The 22,613-nt window shown below is 45.6% G+C and overlaps 1 protein-coding gene across 3 annotated transcripts in view; it reads right to left on the reverse strand.

Moving 5' to 3' along the window:
• Positions 1 to 22,613, reverse strand: part of NEK1 (NIMA related kinase 1) — a 1,042,157-nt gene that overhangs the window by 538,923 nt on the left and 480,621 nt on the right. For all 3 annotated transcript variants that reach the window (XM_078677052.1, XM_078677050.1, XM_078677051.1), the window contains one exon: positions 7,011 to 7,088. In XM_078677052.1, coding sequence (XP_078533178.1) covers positions 7,011 to 7,088 — 78 coding nt within the window. The remainder of the gene's footprint in view (positions 1 to 7,010; positions 7,089 to 22,613) is intronic.

Consider the following 22,613-nt stretch of genomic DNA (forward strand, 5'->3'; position numbering starts at 1 on the left):
AGAGCGGAGGTCCTCTACCCAGGAGTCCTGTCTGGTGGTGGCAAATGGCGGGTACCCATTCAGAAACTACACCGGGGTTGGTAGTTCTTCATGTGTCATCCCTAAGATGCCCTCTGAGTGCATTTTACATTAAATCCCACACTAGCATCAGTGGGGGTTTAATGTTGTGAGAAGTTTGCTACCAAACTTCCCAGGCTTCAGTAAAGCCATTATGGAGCTGTGGAGTTCGTAATGACCAACACCCAGATCATATACTCTTTATGGCTTTACTACACTTACAATGTTTAAGAACGGACTCAGACACTGTAGGGGTACAGTGCAATACACCTGTACCCTCACCTCTAGTCTAGTGGACCCTGCTAGAGAGGTGACTTACCTAGGCCACAGGCAGTGGGTTGCAAGCAAGGCCCATAGGGATGTGTGCCATGTAGACTCTTCACTTTTCTCTGCATCAAAACACGAAGCCTGCAATGGCAGTGTGTGGGTGTTAAGGTGCAGGGTCTCTAAAGGTGACACAATAAGTGCGGCAGCCTGTAGAGGCCTTTCTCGGTCACAGTGCCCTTGGTACACATGGTACCTTTTACAAGGGGATTACCTGTGCCAATTGTGGATTCAAAGGTACAGTTTTGGAAAAGAACACAGGCCCTGGGAATCTGATTGGCTGAGACCCAGGTCACATCAAGTAAAAGTGCATCAGAAATCTGGCAAAAAGAAGGGGGGTTACTGCAAGAGAAACTCACTTTCCTACAAGAACACCTTGACACCCACTCACAACCAAAGACTCTGCCCAGTTGACCCCAGGACCAGTGGGAATCCCCAAAGGACAGTCAGGCTGGCCCTCTTGCACCCCCTGAGGACCAGTTGGGGAAAGCCCTGGACTCTTTTGCACCCAACAACAAATCATAAAAGGAGAACTGGCGCAGGGAGCAAGGAGGACCAACTTTTTGAGAACTGCACCACTTGGGAGGTGAAGGGGGTTGCGGCAACTGCCGCTGGTAGATAGAACTAGCCGCTAGGAGTAGTATGGCCCAGGATCGTTCAAATCGGCCCTAGAGGGCCCGAGTTGTGACATTCTAAAGTTTGGCAACCTTTGACCTACTTTCCTGCCTCGGACCACATGAGGCTCCGCTGACGTTCTAATAATTTTCCCCGGGTGGCCAAGTGCTGGGGGATGCTGCCAAGAAGCGGACTGTTTTCCTGCTGGGGTGCAGGCCTGCAAGGGGCCCTATTCCCATTCTTCCAGCCCATCTGGGAACCACATCCCATGGGTGGATTTATGCTAAAAGGGGGCTGGTACCCCATGTCCTGTTCCCAGAGTAGTTCCTGATACAGGGAACCCGAGATTCTGAGGATCAGGGGAGGGTAGTCACTATCCCCCGCAGGACTCACTCAGGAGGGGGGACCTGGTCTGCTCTCCCCTCTCCCTGTGCCAGGAGGGAGCGGGAGGCAGCCACACACGTGCACGTCTACTGCTGGAATGGGCAGACACAAATGAAGGCGTCCGGTGCAGGGAGCCGGCGAGGGCAGCCAGGGTGGGCTCCCGAGCTGCCCTCCAACGAAGGAAATGCTTGGGGTGCCTGAGAGGGACCGTGCACCTCGATGTAATAAAGAAAAAGCTGTGCATGGCAGCATGTTTTTTGCAAATGAAAAGAAAAATATCAACGCAGTTCTCCTCGACACAGCAGGAGAGCCTCTCTCTTCAGATATTCACTGCCTCAGGATAAATTGTCCCATAATGCTTTGGGACCACCACCACCACCAAATTACTCTGCACCACATGCCTTTCTTCCCAGGATACTTTCTAAGTTCACATCCTAGGTTGGGGGAGCACAACATTATTATCTTCCCTAGATTTCAATGCCTTTTGCTCTACAGCAGGGAGTGCTTCATCCCCTAGGAGCCTTGTGTATGGTAACATCCAGGAAGTCCTGTAAGGCCTGAAAATAAATAAATGCAATGTTTAAGCTATCTAGGGGCTGCATGTAAGGTTGAAATGCAATTCTTTTTCACTGTGATGCCCTCTAGGGGCTGTTTTTACCATTACAGTTTGATGCCTAATACAGGAAACAAATACACAAACACAAGGTTTATTTATGATAAATGTTTTATTATGTTATCATAATTATTGGACTCGGTTCATCATTATCACAATAATGACAATGATTCATGCAAAAGTAATATGGTTGTTTGCAAATATTACTGCTGAAACTCACTCGATATGTTTCAGTGCCTCCTCTAGGGGGTCACAAGTGATTACAGCATGTCATCCATGGTATGTTCCATTTACCAATGTATACATTTGTAAATTATTGCGTAGTATTTAGTAGTGTGCGTGTAATAAATGTACTTCTCCTTTTTCTAAAGAAAAGGTACTGACTGGAAATCATTTATTGACTGTTATTATTGCTTGCCAGTGATTAGTGATTTCTAGCCCACACCATTACCCTAGAGTAGGCCTTGGAATGCTCCGCTTCGCTAACCGGTGAGAGTCAAGCGCTACAATGCAGTGTTTGGTTCCCAGTAAGGACAATTGTGGATCTATTTACTTGTGCAGGCCACACAACTAGTAGCCCAATTTCCAACAACCAACACAATCAGGAGAGCACATTTATACTTGCCAATGATCCTCTGCTCCAAAATATTGCTACTCCCCACTAATGTTGGCACAGAAAAGGAAGCTCTCTAGGCATGCTGGGTTGATTTCTCTGGATGACCTTCACGAAAAAACAACATTCACTTAAGTAGAACAAATCAAAGATAAATGGGACATGTCTTCACTTGGTATTTTCTGTATTTAATGTTTCATCATTAAACATTTTGCAGAGGAACCAACAGAATGTGAGTCAAGCAATACTCTGCTATGAATCACAGGGTGGTACCTTAGACGAAAGGATATGCAATATGATTTGGGAAAAGGGATCAATGATAAATGGACATAAGCATAACACCTACTGTTGAACAGTAGGCACCCAAAAGACATTGGTATCATTTAAAAACAGGTTTACACTTTAAATAACGAGCACCTATTGGCCAAGATGTAGACAAACAAATGCTGACTTTTTCATCAGGATTGGTACTCTACTGGCATAAGGAATTATTAGTCTAAAGTTATTGACCTACTGTCTAAAATAAGAGCGGTAGAGTAGGAGGCTGGCTTAGTTTATAGTGAAGCACTCTGCACCAATCCTGAATACACCTATGGTGATTTAAGTGGTCTTAGACAACCATAGAAAGCTCTCTAGGTGGTAACTGTGGAGAGCAGCCTTCAGGCATAGTCCAGAAGAAGTGTAAAGCAGCTTGTTTTACCAGTACTAATCATAAAGTGTAGGTTAAACGAAAAAGAACCACACAGTGTAGTTATAAAAATAGTTATACTTATTATACACACTCACTAACGCATTGGAATATCTCCTAACCAGAGATATAAATGAAATACACACAATATTTCAAAAGGAGAACAGGTAAGTAGGACAAATAGCCAGTGGTCTCCAGGGGGAGACCAAACCATATACTTATAAAGTGGATTGCGAACCATGACCGAAGTCGATACTTGACCCAGTAGACTTAGAAGAGCTGGGGACCTAAAGAACCACTCAAGCTAAATACCCAGGAACCCCCACGGAGGCCGTGGCAGAGTGGAAACACAGCTGAGTACTCAATGCAAGTCAATAGGGATGTTGTGGTTGCAGTTTTCAAGAAGAAGGACCCTTCCCACAGGACCCTAAAGAAACCCAAGGACTTCAGTGAAAATGTCGCTGGCGAAGAAGGTGAAAGAGTCCGGTGGAATCCAAGAATGGATTCTGGAAGAGGGGTACCTGCAAGCAGAGGGGACAGAGTCTATGCCACTCAGGAGTGACCAGGAGGCACGCAAGACCAATGACCACCGATGCCTGAAGATGCAGGAGAGTTGACGGTGACCTTGTCGCTATAGCTGTGAGTATCAGGCAATGCTGTGGAAGACCAGGAGCTGTTCACGAGCTGTCCCACGTCGGAAGTCAAGAACCAGGGGGTCGGTGTCTGGCGGGGCACCAATAAGCCTTGGCAGCAATGTGGAAAACGAAGAAGGTGCAGTGTCGGGACCAGCAAGGTCCGAGGGACTCACCAAGGGCAGGAGAGTCAGATCAGGCCCAAGCAGGAGAGCCCACTGGAACCAAAGAAGACCCTAAAGAGGACCCACAGGCCAAAGGCACAGGAGTTGCAAGAGGACCTCAAGCAGCTCACCAAAGATGCAGGCCCACGGTGTAGAAGATGCGGTGAGGACGAAGATCTTGGCGGGAAGAGATGCTGGAGGCTGGAGCTTCTTGGAGCCTGAAGATCTCTGGAGAAGAGAGTCAACAAGCCTTGGCAACGGCAAGTCGATGTGGTGCTCAGGGATGCTGTTCCAGAGGTTCCGACAAGGGATACTGGCCTCAAACTCGCTGAGAGGATAGTGCAGGCCTCAAGGGATTTGCAGAACCACCACCTGTGTTGCTGGGCCTTTCGAATTTCAGAGGACGTCAGGAGCAGCAGACTGGTCAGCTTGGTTGTGGTGCCTGCAGATGAAGGGGAGTGACTCCTTCACTCCAAGGGAGGTTCCTTCGGGTGTCTTTGATGCCCACAAGCCTGAAGAAGAACCTGGATGAAGCACAGGCACAGATGACGCAGAAGACTGGCAGGACAACAAGACCAGGAGCAGCAGGAGTCTTCCCAGATGCAGTCTTAGTTCCCAAAGAGAAGTACAACGAAGTCCAAAGTGCCCAGACTGTAGACGTAGAAGTGGTTTCGGATATGAATCTTGTCCCACGACGAATCTGAAGAACCACCCACAGGTAAGCCCTTTAGGACCCAAAGGAAAGGGTTGGGATGATTCAGGGGTCCCTCCCAGAGGAGGGGCTGCACAGAGGGGAGGATACTCCCATGCCCTTTGTCCAGATTCACACCAGAGAGAGAGCCAACAGCTCCCTGAACTGGTTTCAACTAGAGTATGCAAGGAGGGCACCACATGTGCCCTTCAAAGCAGTCTAGTGGGACTGGCAAGCGCCTCCATCCCAGCCCAATACACTATGTTTTTTCTGGGTGGTGGTCACACCTCCCTTTGACAGGAAACCTATTGTTCTACCTACCCCTGCTCGATCCTGGCTCAGCAGCAGGAGGGCAGATTTGTGTCTGTGGTCGGCAGCAGCACAAGCTTGCTATTAGAGCCTGGAAGGCTGGTACCGGGAAGCCCCTCAGTACATAGGACCCTACATCCAACACTGGAATTGGTATTGGGGTAGGATTCCAACAGGTTTGATACCAAACATAACTGGTTCCGGTGCAGCCAATATATAGTTTGACATCTCCTAATTGACTTGATGTTCACTATATGTATAAAATGGCTGACCGCACTTACAAAGTATGGAGAATCGACTCCTGGGTGTGTAGGGGGTGTATTGATCCTGCAGGGCACCCTGACACTTATAACTAAGCACCCAGCCTTCAGGATTGAAAGGCCTGCCTTAGGGGTGACTTATAGGTTTTAAGTGCAGTGACCTCAGATATAAGGAAACTTATATCTGTAGTGAGTAGTGCTAGCACCAGCTTACACAGGTTGCAATGACAGACCGGTAGTCACATGTTGAGTGGTCTCTCATGGGTGGCATAATACATTCTGCAGCCCATGTGAGACCCCTGGTGTACCTATGCCTGGGTACCTTAGTACTATATACTAGGGACTTGGAAGGATACACCAGTAAACAATTAGGAAGGTACCAAAGTACTTACCACAGTCCAATTTAGGGAGAGAGCACAGTGACTGGGGTCCTGATTAGCAGGATCACAGTCAGTCTAGTCAGAAAACAGAATGACACCAGCAAAAAGTGGGGTTAACCATGAAAGCAGACACTACTATCCTACAGGTAGTATGGACTTCCAAAACCCTGGTAGCACATTTAGGTGTTGCACTTACAATTTCCAGCCCTGCCAGGAAATTCACTACACTGGCTCTGGTGCTGGACAAGCAAAACGTGTCTCTGCTGTGGATACAACACCCTTGGTGTATGCTCCTTGGTGTCTTGCCAGGAGTGAGGTTTAGCAATCTATAATAAGAACGCCACAGCTTAAGCAACATTACAGCCCATCATGACTCGCTCAAAAGGTATCTGAGAACCCCTGCGGAATTGCCTCTGCCAAAACTACAAAATTCACATAAACTTACTCCACCATTGGTTATCCACAACCCTGATTTGCAGCTTATCACTGTCCCCACGAAACCAGCTGACTCCAAAGGGAGTGTAGCTATAACACCAACATTTTGGAAAAGTACCCGATTTCAGCACCATATCACCACCATCAGAAGATATATTACTATTATAAAAGGCCCTGCTAAAAGTCCTGGATGTCATTTGTTCTAATGCTTCCAAAAAGGTTTTCTCTTCGCAATGATGCCTGTTGTTAAGGTGCACAGTTGCATTACATAATGAAAACACACATAAAAATATATAACAAATATATACACTCTAACAATAGAGAACAAAGGACCGATGGAAAGTTTGCAAGGGTTGCATAGCAATAAGTGTACAAGAACATTTATGAATCTTACGATTCATCGTCCTCTAAGAGGCTAAGACAGAATGCTATGTTGACGTGGATTCAACTGAAGGAAGCACAGAAGAACTTATTGATAACCTCTACGAGCCACATATATTTTTCTTCACAATATCACGTACACATTATTAGTTGCACCCACTAACTCAATGGGTGTTTAGGAAAGGCAAACTGTAAAGTGCATTTAGCATAGTAGGCATGATTTTATTTCAATATCTCAATCAATGTTTTGTTTTAACAACAATAGAAGTCATTCATCTCTACACTGTTGTATATATTGTATCATGACTGCATAAATAAAACAAGATACAAAAGCAGTTCACTAAACAGAAAGCTGTTAACCAATTCCCCTGCAAGGACTCTCAAAGCTCAATTGACAAAGTTTAAACAGATGCAGTACATTAAAAATCACATTCGATGAAATACGAACAATTTATTTCTATTACCTTAAGTGCTTCAATTTTTATACGCCTAAACTCAGCTTCATCCTTTCCTTCAATGCCATCATACCCATCGGTGTCACCCTAAAATAAAAAATCACAAATTATCAGTGATGGTCCAGGAAAAAATAATATACCCATTGGCACAACAAACTACACAGAATACAAACTTTTATTTACAGTATACAAAAGCCATACTGAACTTAAAGTATGGACCTGTTAAAAACAAAACACAAAAAGTCAAGCAGCCTAAAGTCCAACTACCATTTAATGCAAAATTCAGACAGCACAGCAAAAGATCACAGACAATTGTCTTCCCAAATTACCAGGGCGCTTCCCAGAAAGTTTGAGCATAGACATAAAAACACACAACCTAAGGTAGTACATAAATGCTTACTATCAATACAAGCCAATGCAGTTTAATCTTATGACAGAAACTTGTAATTCTCTGCGAAAACATATTTAATGAATAGATATCAGGATTGTGTACCTGAAGAAGGGCTGGAGCTACTTGAAGAGAAGAGATCATTCAGTCAAACAATACTACAATTACTATTCTCCTAAATCCCACTTTCACTTGCCAAGTCGATAGCGAGGTTGAACCCCTACATAATGTGCAAGTGTACAACCCTGAGGCTTTTGGCTTCAGGGCCTGCTTGAGCGATGAAATTTCGCAAATATATTCAATGCCAAGCAAGCTTTACACTACTATACAATTACATTCAGATTAAAATGTTATATATAAATACATTATTGGTTATATATGTGGTAATTAACACTCTACTACATAGGAGTATATGAACATGATCAAGGCAGGTTTTTACAGACCTAACCAGCTTGAAAGAGATATGGTCAATGGATATGGTGGAGAACCTTAAAGATGGGAATTGGCATATGAGATTTAATAAAGAGAAAGATTCATCCAGAGTCATTTTGCTGGCTTTACCTCTTTTAAGAACTTTGACAAGCTAGGCTACAAAAAGATATGCATGCAGACAAAGAATTACACTATTGGGCTGCACACTCCAAAATCAGATTATCCCTTTTCATCCCAAGACTTACATATTGTGGTGTGTCCTTCTCGTCACCAAAATCACATGAGCTAGCAAAACTGAAAACTGGCCTGCTACCATTCCATTCCCTACAGGTCCCTTCTCTTATGAAGAAAACAAAGGGAATCAAAAGTGCCAGATGTATCTAAAATCCCATATCACCAAGGATCAAGGTTGCTGTCATTTCTAAGCCTGGCACGAAGAAGAACAATTGTAGTAATGAATATTACTGGTAAGTAATCTGTGCATTACTTCCTGAAACTTTCCTCGTCCCACTACTTATTATTTTTTTTTGTTTAAATCTTTTACTTAACAATTTTCATATTTTGAGCATACAACCAAAACAATGTATATATGCATGAATAGTTACTTCCAAATTTTACATTATCCAGAACCAGTCCATAAGAGAAAAGAGACAGATGAGTTGTTCAACCGAGACTAAGAGGAGCCTCAGGACAGTGCCTGTAGAGATGGTGTACCGGTGTTCAAAATATCTTAACACTGGAAATCTTGTAAATGTTTCATACATGGTGCATCGTAAACCAAACTGTTGACATAGGGTACAACAAAATGAGGACAACTGAATCCAAGGAGGGGTAAGGGAGTGGTGTGAGACCTGCTGCAATGCTTAGTGTAACCGAGTGAGCAAGCCCTATCAGGGTCCAGTGACAGCAGGAATATGTAAAGGAGCCTTATCTCTTTGGAAGTCAGTACTACTCAACACCCATAACCAGGGGAGGGCGAGCATTGGGTGTCAGTCCTGGATTTCCTCCCGGAGTTCCCCAGTGTTAGAGACCATTTCCTGTAACTTCGACACCATAGTATCCCATTGAGACGCCGGGGGGAACATATGGATACCCAGCAGGTCTTCCCTGTGCAGTACCACTCCCTCCGCCCTAGCCCTGTTAAGTAGAGATAGGCGACAGGCTAATGTGTGATTTCCATTGCTTGGTAATCAATCGTTTTGCTGCAATTAGGCCCAAGTCCAGAAAACGGGTAGCAGCCCTGTGTTTTTTATTCCTGCTGAGTAGGTGTAGTATGTGCACCTCCCATCTAGGTAGACCAGCGCGAGATGTGCAGACGGCCAGTGTGGTTGTCACATTGCTCCAGTATTCTTCTAGGACCGGGCAATGCCACAGCATGTGAAGAATGTCAGCTTCTAACTGACGGCACCGAGGTCAGGCCACATCCGTGCGGAGGAAGTACTTATTAATGTGAGCTGGGGTGAGATAAGCCTGGTGTAACATAAATAATTGGCTTTGCTTAAACTTCTGATTACACTCTCTATCTTGAATGCCCTCCCCAAGGCCCCCTCCCGGTGATGCCTCGGATGGGTGGGGTCGGCCTCCGTGTGTTGTCGGAGGACACAAACCACCATGTCAAGTGCCTCATGGTTCCCATCACTTGGCGGTATTGTAATGTGTGGTGTGTAGGCGGTTCCTGAGCAAGTGTACCCCACTTAGATGATAACGTAGCTATAAGCGCTCATTGAAATAAAAACTTCCCCGGGCGTCTGTGCCCGTCCGGGCCAGGACGGGGCACGGGGCAGAAGGCTATGCCTCCAAAGCCAGGCCTATACAGGTACTGTCCCCTGACCAGATTAAGGCTCTGCGCCCTATACTAAATGACAACTGTACTCTACTTGACATCCCGTACACGGGGACAGCCATCTGCCCTCATTGCAGTTGCACTATCACATCCTTCCAACCTTATCCCCCTCGCAGAACTAGGCATAGTAAGTTACTCAAACAGCCCTCTCCTACTGACGAAATTTGTTTGTTTTACAGTATAAACTGTCGTTCCCTGCCCATGCACAGGTTAGACATTTTTGACTTATTAGTGGATGATAAACCTAGCGCATTATTTCTCACAGAAACCTGGTTGCATGCAGGCTCTGGCCCTGACGTTGCTACGGCCCTTCCCCCCAATTATGCGATTGTTAGGATGGACAGAACTCGCAAAACGGGGGGTGGAATTGCTATTGCATACAACAAAAAATATACATGCACGCTCGAGCCACTAGCAATCCCGGAGTGTGAAACTGCATTTTTTAAAATCTGTCTGAATCCCAACTTCACATTTCCTGGCATTCTTATGTACCGGCCTCCCGGAAACGGCACTAAATGGGCTATTGAACTGGCCAATTACATCACCCCTTTTCTTTTGGCGTCAAAAAACTTCTCTATTATTGGAGACTTATATCTTCATCTAGAAGACAAATCAAATACGACTTGTACCAATCTGTTAGAAGATCTTACAGCACTAAATATCCATCTCCTAAATTCAGGACCTACCCATAAGGCAGGGCATTTACTGGAACCACTACTGTCGAACCTCCCACAACTTATCTGGAAGGATACCACTCCTGTGTGCTGGTCTGATCATTTTTTAATTAAATTTACTCTCAAACCACTTATTACTTCCACTGACCATAATATGTTACCGGCCTCACTAAGGAGAAATTGGAAATCCCTAGATATCTTTAAACTTAACATGGAACTCAGTACGAACCCGCCCAAAAAGAACCAAACCATGGAAAGCATTGCGACTGCCACCCAACTATGGCTTACCAATGCGGCTGAGTCCTGTCTACCCACTCCCAATTCCAAGGGCAATATACATCGCCCCCTAGCCCCATGGTTTAATGACTCACTTAAAGAGCAAAAAAACAGATGTAAGGCTCTTGAAAGAGCATGGCGCAAAGACTTTGACCCTGACAAAAAAACTAGGTACCATGCAGCCAGAAACCTCTACCATACCGCATGTAAAAAAGCACGTGCCGCGTATGTAGCCAAAACCATCACGGGAGCCGTAAACAAAGCTAAAACTTTGTTTAACACGGTCAAAGACCTTGCGGGTGCGCAGACTACAGCTCCATCACGCCCCTTAAATGAGAAGCAATGTCAGGACCTAGCCCAATTTTCTCTGATAAAATCGATAAATTAATCATTGAGATAGATAAGAACATTTGTGACACCACTTCAATGGACAAATGGGAGTATACTCCGACCATAAATCAAACGCTACAAAAATGGCCGCCCATTACAATTGGTACTCATCTCCCTCATGAAGTCGATTAGATCTGGCTCTCCACAGGATCCCATTCCCATCAATATAATAAAATTATTGGACACGCCCGCCCTTGAAATTATTGCAGACACTTTAAATTCATCTCTAGAGTGGTCACAGTTCCTACCCTATGGAAACACGCCATAGTGACCCCACTGTTGAAAAAACCTACAGCAGACCCGGAACAATTGGCCAACTATAGGCCCATCTCACTCCTCCCAGCTTTTTCCAAATGTCTGGAAAGACATGTACACTCAGCCCTTACTCTTTTTTCAGATGAAAACGCCCTTCTCCACCCTACCCAGTCAGGATTCCGAGCAGGGTTCTCCACAGAGACTGCCCTATTGGGAGTCTCTGAAACCATCAGGAAACTCCTTGACGACGGTCATACGGTTGCGCTTATTCTACTCGACCTAAGCGCAGCCTTTGACACTGTGTCGCATAAAAGGCTACTCACCACGCTTGAAAAAAATGGAATCTGTGGAATTGCCCTGCAATGGATTCGATCATTCCTGAGCCAACGTACATACCAAATAGCATCTGCCGCTGCATGCTCTGGACATTTCAACTCCCCTCATGGAGTACCACAGGGCTCCATCCTCAGCCCGCTCGTTTTCAATCTTTATCTTAGACCCTTAGCAGATCTAGTGGAAAAAGCGGGACTCACCTTTATGACGTATGCAGACGACTCACAAATTGTTTTTTCATTGTCTGAAGCCCAATCATCATCTTCGTCCTCTCTTAAAGATGGTCTCCTAAACATCTTCAACTGGATGACAACTAACCAGTTGAAATTAAATGGAGACAAGACGGAGATCATCCTCCTGGGCAAACAGCCAGAGCTCTGGAGTACATCACACTGGCCTGCCCAGATGGGTGATCTTCCAACACCAGTGCCTCATGCAAGAAATTTGGGAGTAATTCTGGACAATACACTGTCCATGAAGCAACAGGCTAGCAAAGTAGTGGGTCTCTGCTTCACCATCATAAAATGGCTCAAGAAGATCCTGTGGATGCTGCCTATCCCCATGCAAAAAACAGTAGTCAATGCCTTAATTACATCTCGGCTTGACTACGGGAACATCTTGTATCTGGGGGCAAACAAGGCAGTTATAAAAAGATTGCAGCTGGTACAAAATACAGCTGCCCGACTCCTTTGCCATATACCTAAAAACACCAGCGTGTCCCCCCACTTGCGTGAACTGCACTGGTTGAGGGTGGAAAACCGTATTAGATTTAAGGCCTTAAACTACATGTTTAAAATCAAAGCAGGTACCGCTCCTAAATACCTTCAGACACTAGTTCATCCCTATATCCCAACAAGAAACATACGGTCTCAATCAGCTGGAAAGTTCTGTGTACCTAGATTTAAGCTTTCCAGGATGGGAGGAAGATCCTTTGCCCATCAGGGTCCCACCATCTGGAACTCATTACCACTTCACATACGAAAGGAGGGTAGTCTCTCTAGGTTCCGTAAAGAGATAAAGACCTGGTTGTTCGATCAGTAACCTTGAACGACCTCTGCTATATTATTACATCCTTGATGTTGTGTTCTTAGGCGCCGGAAAACCCTTTTTGGGTAGCTGTTTGCGCCATATAAGTTTAAAAAATAAATAAATAGGTACCCTTCCGCTAAGAGTTCCTGATATCAACAGGGTTTTGGGATAGTAGTGTTCCCGAAGGAAACGTCCGCACCGTTCTTTAAAGTATACATATATATATATATATACGAAAAGTACATGAAACACATAGAAACACTCAAAACAATTAATATCTCTTGGGTGCTAAAGAAATTCAAGGCACCTACTACCCCAAAGGTGCTACAGGCAGACACAGAATGTGCATGCCAAGTCTACTTTTGAAAGAAATTCTGATTACAGCACTCCAAATAAGTGTATATATATCAATTTTGGGCTCTGGTATGTTGCCCCCAGCACAAAACAATTTGAGGCTGTCATTAGACAATGGATTACAAGGATAAATCAAGAGTCACAGTAAGTGGAAGGGGGTCCACAGCTCTCACGATGAATTCAATTAGAGTCCAAAATAATTTTCTTCAATATATTCTTTATTCAAATTCATAAGCACGTAATTCGCCAACACGTGTTTCGTCTCACACTGAGACTTCATCAAGGCATAAGTAAGATGGCGGAATGTCTGATTAGTAGACCAGTGTTGAGGAGCACACTGCAGTCACTGAGTGATGGAACACCATTCAATTTTGACAGATGAGTTTAGTGTTGCAGTACGTGGCAACAGTATGCTGATTAGATGTATCGGTAAACTGCACCATCCATCCATGTTCGATGATGTGACTAAAGTAAACCAATTCTCAATCGGAAAAGAGCGGGCTATAAGCGTGTACGTCCCTTTTTAAAAGTATGTTCGGTTTATCGAAAGTCAGTAAACCGATATTCAGGTGATAGTTCGGTTCACAACCATGATAAGTTGCGGTCCGAAAAACGCGTCCAAAAGCAATAAGTCGCCCGCACCAACCTGATATGGGATGAGTGAGCCGTCGTCCCACTACTTGTTTATGTCAGAGCAGTAATCTCATGAACTGATCACTACTCCATACCCATTTCCTTTCAGAAAAGAAATCACCAAGGATAATGCCGGCTGGGGCATTTGAGCTACAGATCCTGAAAACACACATAAATAACTGGATATTTAAAACCATAAAGTAACAAAAAGCAATACTGGATAGAACCATAAATCTGCATTGGCCAAAACCAGCCAAATCCCCTTGGGGAAGGGGACTGGGCGCAGGTGAGGCACATTCTTTCTCGAGTAATGCCTGCTTAAAGCTAATACATTACAACTTCCTTAATAGAACTTACCTTACCTCCAAGAACTTACAACATATGACCCCTACCTGCACAGATGACTATCCCCGTTGTGGCTCCAGCTGTGCAGACTTCGTGCATTTGGGTTAGCAATGTGGCCCGGTGCAAGATTTTTGGCAACAGGTTATCACAGATATCACTAGAACCACTCACCTACATATGGACCTATCCCCCAAGTGCTGCCTACTGGTCAGTATTAAACAAGCGGAAAAAGATGGGAAGATGCATTATACATTATTACAATTAGTGTTGGTTTTGGCTAGACGTAGGGTTGCCATTACTTGGATGGGATAGTGGTGCACAAGCTAGCGCACTGGTACAGAGATATCCGGGAGTGGTCCCTGGCAGAGGAAGCTCATATAAAGCTCAGCAGCGAGATGACAAGGTGATTGATGACCTGTCTGATTGGAGAGATCTATGTAGTACACTTCTCGACCCGGAGTCCAACAGTGCTCCCATTGATAGCGACAGTACTGAAGACAGGCGGGGCACACGTGGGTAGGGACCCTGTTCCAGTCCTGTTGGGAGGGAGTGGTGGAGTGTCTCTGTAGTCCGTGCCTGCTCATTTTTTCATGGGGTGTGATGTGTCCAGTACGTCTGGACTTGTAAACCGTACAGTTATAACAAGTACATCTTCCTTCTCTGCCTCTCCTGCCCTGAATTCTGAAAAAGATGAAGAATGACGCCCCCAAATCATACATGTGGCTCCGAATTGGACCAGGAGAGTGAGGTACCCAAAACTTCTGGGCATGAGCATTTGTCCTCCGATCAGACTTCCTCTTTGCAGAGATTTTCTGTTACAGCAACTGGTCACGGTCCTCCCTTAATCTGTCCATATACACGTACATTTATTAAGCATGAGAAGTCGCAACAGACTACATTTGATCTACTGTCTAAGGTAGTGGATGTCATCCTTGCCACCAGACACCTTTCCATGAAATCCGTTTCAGCCCGCCCCTGGGACATATTTGTGGCCTGGTGTGAGACTCTTAAGACTCGTCACTTACAAGCAAAGCTGTCAGATGACCTTTTGTTTGTTGTACTGTTGCAACAGGAAGTCATTGCAGTGGGCACTAATATTTGTCAAAAGGGAATGTACTCTCAAAAGGGTTTTTCGAGTCAGGGAAAGGAAAGGGCGCTCTGCTGAATGTGGACGCAAATGGTTTAGAACATGAGAGGTCAGGATGAGGTGCAAAAGGGTGAGGGGAAAAGCCCTATAACCCCCCAATTGTGTGATGGAAACAACCAACACACTACAAAATTATAGCTAGATACCCATGCACACACAAATATAGTGTAGAAAGGTGTATCAGTGTGGACACATGTACATTCCAAAACAAAGACAACAGAAAAACAAAAGGGTTTCTTGTAGGAGTTTGTGAAACGTTTTAATATTTTCTCAAGCAATCCAACCGACACGTGTTTTGTCGCATGTGGGACAATCTTCCTGCGAATCTTCAGGGCTGGGAAAGATACAAGGGACAACGATGGAATATATAATAGAAAGTATATACATGTTGCTCATAGTATAAGTCTCATCTGGAGACTGTCGATGGTTGAGAACCCTTAACCGAAGAAGAACCATTCACTGTGAAATATTCACTGTGCCCGGGGAATGTATATTGTGAAAGTTGTGCGAAGAAAGGTTGTGTGCGAGAGGGAAGAGGGCCTCGGGTGGTGGCGTGGTTATTCCACCAAGGGAGACATATGATGGAACAAGAAAAGAAAGACTGACGGCGACACACGAGTCATGTTCTGAGGTAGTGGGGGAGGTGTAAAATGCTGTTAAAAACATGCTAGTGCTCTGTGTAAACTATGGGGGATGATACCGGAAGAAAGGTCGAGTTCTAGAACGGACATACCTGTATAGGAGTATACGTCACTTGGGAGGTCTGTAGAAGAGAGAGGAGAGGAAGAGGTGGAAAAAGAGTAAGAAAGAGACAAGTTAGAGCTAGGGTGGTTTAGGGAAGAGTTGAAGTAAAAAGAAGCTCACCGCTCCGCCGGTGATATTTCCGACCCGGCAGGCCCAAGACTCAAGGGATGGTAAGCCAGTTGGGTGCGACAAATATCTGCAGAAGGGATATAGAAGCGAGGAAAGGAGAACCAATTAAGTCTCCTTTGTAGGGTGTGGGTGTGTGATTTTCCATAGTTTTCTAAACTATACTGCAAGCAAGTGTAGCGGAGAATGGTGAAACAAGAAAAAGCAATCTCATCGGAAACGGGGATCGAAAGTATGAGTTCTAAAGGTCCTAAATGCTTAGTGTTGCTCGAAAGGTTTCCTCTTCAATGAGCCAGATGTGGCTCATATGAAAAATGCTGTGGAGAAGATGAAATGGTGGGGGGTCGTTAAAAACGAAACACGAGTAGTGTTCACGGTGACGTACTGGAGGGCCAATGTACTTTTATGACATGTCTACCCTTTGCCTTGTATATAACTTTACCCTTTTGTTCAACTAAATTTGCAATTGTAAAGAAACGTCTCCACATCTCTGAGGAGCACACTTGTTAGGTTTTAAGATTTGTACGTTGTAATATTTGTGTCTACCCCAAGAATGTAAATTCAATCAGATCTCTGGCTATCCACCTTGCATCTTAGCACATCTATGCATAACTGATTTCTTTTGTGCATGAGTAACGCTTGTAACTGCCACACAGATGCCTGCGACCGCCCATCCCTCTTTTCACTCTCTGCTTTTTTGCTTTTTGTTCTACCTTTTTCTTCATCATTACTTCACCTTAATACTGTATCATTCCAACATATAACTTTATTGACATTTCGAATTCATAGCAACATGGCTTTACTGGCCATCATGCGGTGCTTCTTTATTTTATTGCCGAACAGAGATTTGACTGGGAGATCTCATCCAACTTTTTCACTGGACGGATAAGAATCTGTCACTTCATTATGATATTACCAGTGTTTAGCATCTGTTACACTAGCCCAAGCAATTCTAGAACAGCGCGGCATCACTACTTGATGCTGGGTCTCCCCCTTTTTTTTACACATCGATAACTTATGATTATGGGGTTTTTACCCTGTGAATATTTTTCCATAGTGCTTTTTTGGGCAAAAATGATCCTTTTGATACCTTGCAATGCAGATTTACTGCCGCTAGATGTATCCTGCTGAGCTATTCCATTTACATGATCGGCGTATTGAGGAATAGGTAGGTGTTCTAGGGACATATGCATGAACGCATTTTCCCATAGACACAGAATAGGCAAAACCCTTTGATGCATCTGGCCCATAGTCGTTTAGATCCGGGCTAAGAAACGATCTACGGGAGTGGATATTTAACCACTTCCGCTTCCGGGGTGACGTGTCCACAATCGGAACACGGCGAAACCGCAGGACTGCATACCGACAAGGATACGTAACAGAAGTAAGTTTTTCCCTTAACTGCCTTACACGGCGTCCATGGGCGTCCGCAGGGGGGGGCAAGGAGGGGCGCTTGCCCCCCCCTGGAGCGCCTCTCCTTGCCTCCCCCTGCGGACGCCCATCTGTACCAATGCATCCAGGAGTGAGGCCTGACGCTGGGGCTTTTAAGCATTGCAGGGAACAGAGCTGTTCCCCTACAAAAGGCCTCAGCTCCCTGATGGGGCGCCTCGCACTCCTCTGAGCACAAGAGCAGCCCCACCCCGCCCATTATCATTCTGTGTGGGGCTGATTGCCCCATACAGAATGACAATGGGTCAGTCTGGGCTGGCACAGCATGTGGTGGCCTCATCCAGCCTCTGTCCAGGGCAGGGCATTCAGTCACATGAAAGTGCAAAAACGCCCATGCTGCTGCTAGGTGAGAATCCACTTAGCCAAAGGAAGGAGGTGAAAGAAGTTGAAAGGAAAGGATTATAGTTTTAGTACAGCAACCATGATTGCTGCTTTTTTATTTTATTCAACTAACAACCATTGACAAAGCCAATAGTTCTGGCTTGTTGTAGGTGTAACGTTACTTGTATAATATATCTGGATGCAATGACAGGAGCAACAAAAATACCAGTCAGGCGGCACATTATATTAAGCACATAATTTTAGCTTATGTGTTTTAAGGCATGCATTTTGTTACATCAAACACCCTTTTGAAGAGACCCCCTAGTTTTCTCATCCCACTTAAAGCTCTGGAAACAACACCATGTCACAGTCGCCCCACGTCAAGGCCCTGCGCATCATGCATGACTCATGCCTTCCACTTTTTCAGATTGCCTATGTGCAGGGGCATAGTGAACCCTGCTCCACCCCACCCCTTACTTTAGGAACTACAGCGAGGGTGGAGTCCTGGATGGGTCTCATAATTAATGTGAAAAGGTGAGTGAGTAAGTAAGTTAAGGGATGAGTGGATGGCTGGATGGCTGGATAGATGAGTGAAATGATGGATGGATGGATGAGTGAAAGGGTGGATGACGGGCGAGTGAATGGGTGGATGGATGAGTGAAATGATGGATGGATTGATGAATTGACAAGTGAAAGGGTGGATTAATGAATTGATAAGTGAAAGGGTGAATGGATGGACGGATGAGTGAAAGGGTGGATGAAAGGGTGGATGTAAGGCTGGATGAGTGAGTGAAAGGCCGGGTAGATGGACAAAAGGATGGATAGATGAGTGAAGGAGTGAAAGGGTGGATGGATGAGAGAAAGGGTGCATGGATGAGAGAAAGGATAGATGAATGATAGGTTCAATGGGTGGATTCATGAGTGGATGAGTAGATGGATGGGTAGGTGGATGACAGGATGGATGGCTAAGTGAAAGGGGAATTGAAAGAGGAAGGGGGATGTGTAAATGGATGACTGAACAGGTGAATGGCTGAATGGATGAGTTAATGGATGGATGTGTGGAAGAGTGGATGGATGAGTGTACAGATGGATGGAAGGAAACGTGATGGATAGGTTTGTAAATGGATGAATATGGACATGGATCGGCACACATATGGAAGGACAGAATGAATCGTGAAAGACTGAATGATGGATGAAAGTATGATTACACATTGTAAGCCCCATTATCTTAAGCAACATTTCCTATATATTGACTTTCTCATTTATATGAGTGATTGTCTCTATATAATATGTGTGTGTTGTAACACACTCCAAAACTCTGCCCCACATATTTGGGATGAGTAGCACTATACAAGAAATTAAATACACATGAGAGAGGGTCTATGTGAAGATGAGGGGCGCCATTGGAGGGTGGTATCAAGGCCAGACTGGCCGGAACGGGCATCAGGCATTTTCTCTTGGAGCTGGAAAGGTAGGGGCAGTTTTGTTACCATAAAAAGACCTGCACATTTGCTTAAAGCTGCACGTATACTGACAAACCATGAAGTGCACAATTGTCTCAACCTAATATAAACTTATTTTCACTTGTACTTTAGTGGTTGTCTATTTACTTATTGATATACTATTGCGCAACCTTCTCTGATGTGTCTTTAAACCTTACCTTTTGTCCTGAATTTTGACCTCCTGTCTTGAATTTTTGTCCTGAATTTTTACACTCACTCTCCTGAATTTGCATCCATGCCATTTGGTCACTCGAGGCATCACAGCGACCCCTCCAGGGTCCGGTGGTTGGGGGGGGGCGGTGATCCTTGGCATTCAGATGGAGGGGGCTACCAATGACAGAGGCGACAAGTGCAGGCGCCCTGCAACCCACTCATCACCACCACATGAAGGAAAAAAATAACCCGATCAGCTCGTCGACCCAACTTCCTGAAAAAAACTTTCAGACACCATGGAAAGGCAGCAGCATTTGCTGTCTGCGAGTATGTCAAATTAGATTTGTACAATAAACCTATTTGTAAAGGAAACTGCATTAAATGTCTGCCCCATCACGGTCACCACTCAGTGTTTTCAATCCCTTGTTCACCCCTCTTTTAAACCTCACGTCAACTCCTCTCCCTCAAATTTCGGGAGGGGGGGGCTAATTCATCCAGCCAAAGCCATGTGCAGAGTGGAGATGCAGGGGATCTAAGTAGGGGTGAAAACGCAACAAAGCCTCATTGCCAAGTAAATGGTCTTTTAAAGACCTGTGTGAAGTACTCGGGTGCGGCTGTGTGTGTGTGGTGTGCCGGGAAGCTGTCTCAGCCGGGCACACACATTCTTATAACATTCACACCCCTCAGAATGACAAATCACCACTTCTAGCTGCCTGGTCATGGCGTGGGAGTGGGAAGATGTGCACAGCAAGGGGAAAGGGATGGTGACGCTTTTCTTTTGTATAGGAATTTCTGCTGGCATCATAGCCCAGGGTTTGCTGTCTGTGCACTTGTATAGGTGTGTATCCATACGTTATGTTATGTTATGCTATATTTGGTTTTATATAGCGCACGGCTACTCAAAAAGAGTGTCCCGGCGCTTTTATTGAGACCTATAGCAGAATAACACAACTCTGATGTAAAAACAGATTAAAAGAAACAGGACAAAAAAGTGATGACCTAAAGGGCAAAGAGCCAGGTTTTAAGGCCCTTCCTAAAGGCAAGCAAATTAGTAGCACCGCGTAACATCAACGGCAGAGTGTTCCACAGCTGTGGCGCCAGCAGCCCAAAGGAGCGGCCTCCAATACGGGCTCTCTTTACTCGCGGGACCACCGCAAGAAACAGAGATTCTGATCTTAGAGAGCGAGCCGGATGGTAAAAGGCAAGTCTCCTTTGGAGATACTTTGCTCCCACAGCATGCAGGGCTTTATAGGCCAAGGTCAGAGCCTTAAAGGCAATCCGCTTCCGGATAGGCAGCCAATGAAGCGACTGCAACAGGCCAGCAGCACTGGCTCGCCTATTTAGGCCATAAATGGCCCTCGCGGCCGCGTTCTGAACAACTTGCAGCCGCTGCAATAGATATTCTGACATGCCCAAATAGAGGACGTTAGAGTAATCCAGTCTTGAGCCAATCAGGGCCTGCACTGTCATCTTCCTATGCTCCACTGAGAGAAGAGGCAAAAACTTCCGGAGCATTTTGAGGAGGCCAAAACATGTTCCCGTTAAACCAAGGACCTGGGATCTCAACGTCAGACCCTTGTCCATCTTGACCCCCAGGTTCTTAGCGAGCTGGGACGAACAGGACGGGGGGAACATATTAATAGGCCACCATGCCTGCCAGTCCGGATCCGATGAACATCCGAAGAAGAGTACCTCAGACTTGTCTGAGTTGAACTTGAGGCTGTTCAGCTGGAACCATTTAAAAACAGCCCCAAGGCAGTCCCGGATACTCTCTCCATCAGAGTCTCCTCCTTTCTTACATGAAAAGAGGAGCTGGGTGTCATCGGCGTAGGATACGATCTGGGCCCCGAACGACTCCGCCAATGCCGCCAGAGGGGTCATAAAGATGTTAAAAAGAGTCAGGCTCAACACAGAGCCCTGCGGAACTCCGACTCCCAAAGGCGGCATTACGGCCGCGTTAGAAGAGGCCCAGACCGTTTGTCGACGGCCAGCTAAAAAAGATCTAAACCAGCTGAACACCGTACCCCTCAGACCGATCTCATAGAGTCTGGCGAGAAGACCCTCGTGGGGGACGGTGTCAAAGGCCGCCGACAAATCTAACATGACAAACATGGCTTTGCCCCCGGAGTCAAGTACCTCTTTGATGACTTCAGACACCTCTAAAAGCGCAGTCTCGGTGCTTAAATTAGGGCGGAAGCCAGATTGAGTAGCATGCAGTACATCATGAGCTTCCAAGAAATTAGAAAGCACCATATGCACATGCTTCTCTAAAATTTTCGTAAGAGCAGGGAGGAGAGAAATAGGCCTGTAGTTGGCCAACACCTCCGGATCAAGACCAGACTTCTTCAGCAAGGGAATGACCATTGCCTGCTTCCAGGCCTGCGGAACCACTCTCTGGCTCAAAGAGAGGTTCAAGAGTGGATTCGCCAGCGGATTTATAACTTCCGACATTTTTGCCAAAAATTTGGCCGGGCAAGGGTCAAGAGGCGACCCAGATTTAAGATTGCCCATGAGTGCCAAGGAAGTAGGGGCTGAAATTGATGGGAAAACGGCCAAAACTGGGTCCAAGAGGGCCGATGAAGCTGATCCGTCCTCGGGGCTGGCCGAAACAGCCGTCGCCACCAGTGGAAAAGAATCTTGGATCAGTTTTATCTTGTTGGTAAAGTAATTTGCAAGATCGGAAGCCCAGGACTCCGAAGGGACCGCTTGGGTTACGTTAGATCGGGGGGCCGTGAATTCTCTGACAATAGTAAAAATCTCTTTACAGGAGTTAGAAGCGGCATCTATCCTCCTTGCAAAATAGGCTTTTTTCTCTAGGCAAATGTCCCGATGATAAGCCTTAACCACTGTCCTGTAGGCCAGCCTTGCCACAAGGTCATATTGTGAGCGCCAGGCTCTTTCAGCTACCTTACACTGCCGACGAGAGGCCGACAGCGCCTCAGTAAACCAGGGAGCAACAACCCGCTTAGGTGTTAATCGGGGGGTTGTCACAGGGGCGAGATTGTTTAGCCTATCTAGAAGCCACACTTGCAGAGAATCCAAATACCTCTCCAAATCTGGGTGGGTGATCCAGAGCAGCCTGAGCCAGCATGTCTGGGGTCACTCGATGATAAGCCCTAGAAGCACGGCCCTGCTGCTTAAGAGCGGTGCTAGAAGGTTTCATCGTGCCCTGGATACAGAATTTGGCCAGTCTATGGTCTGACCAAAGCACTTGTATG

This window comes from Lissotriton helveticus, chromosome 2_1 (assembly GCF_964261635.1).
Source record: "Lissotriton helveticus chromosome 2_1, aLisHel1.1, whole genome shotgun sequence".
NCBI lineage: Eukaryota > Metazoa > Chordata > Amphibia > Caudata > Salamandridae > Lissotriton > Lissotriton helveticus.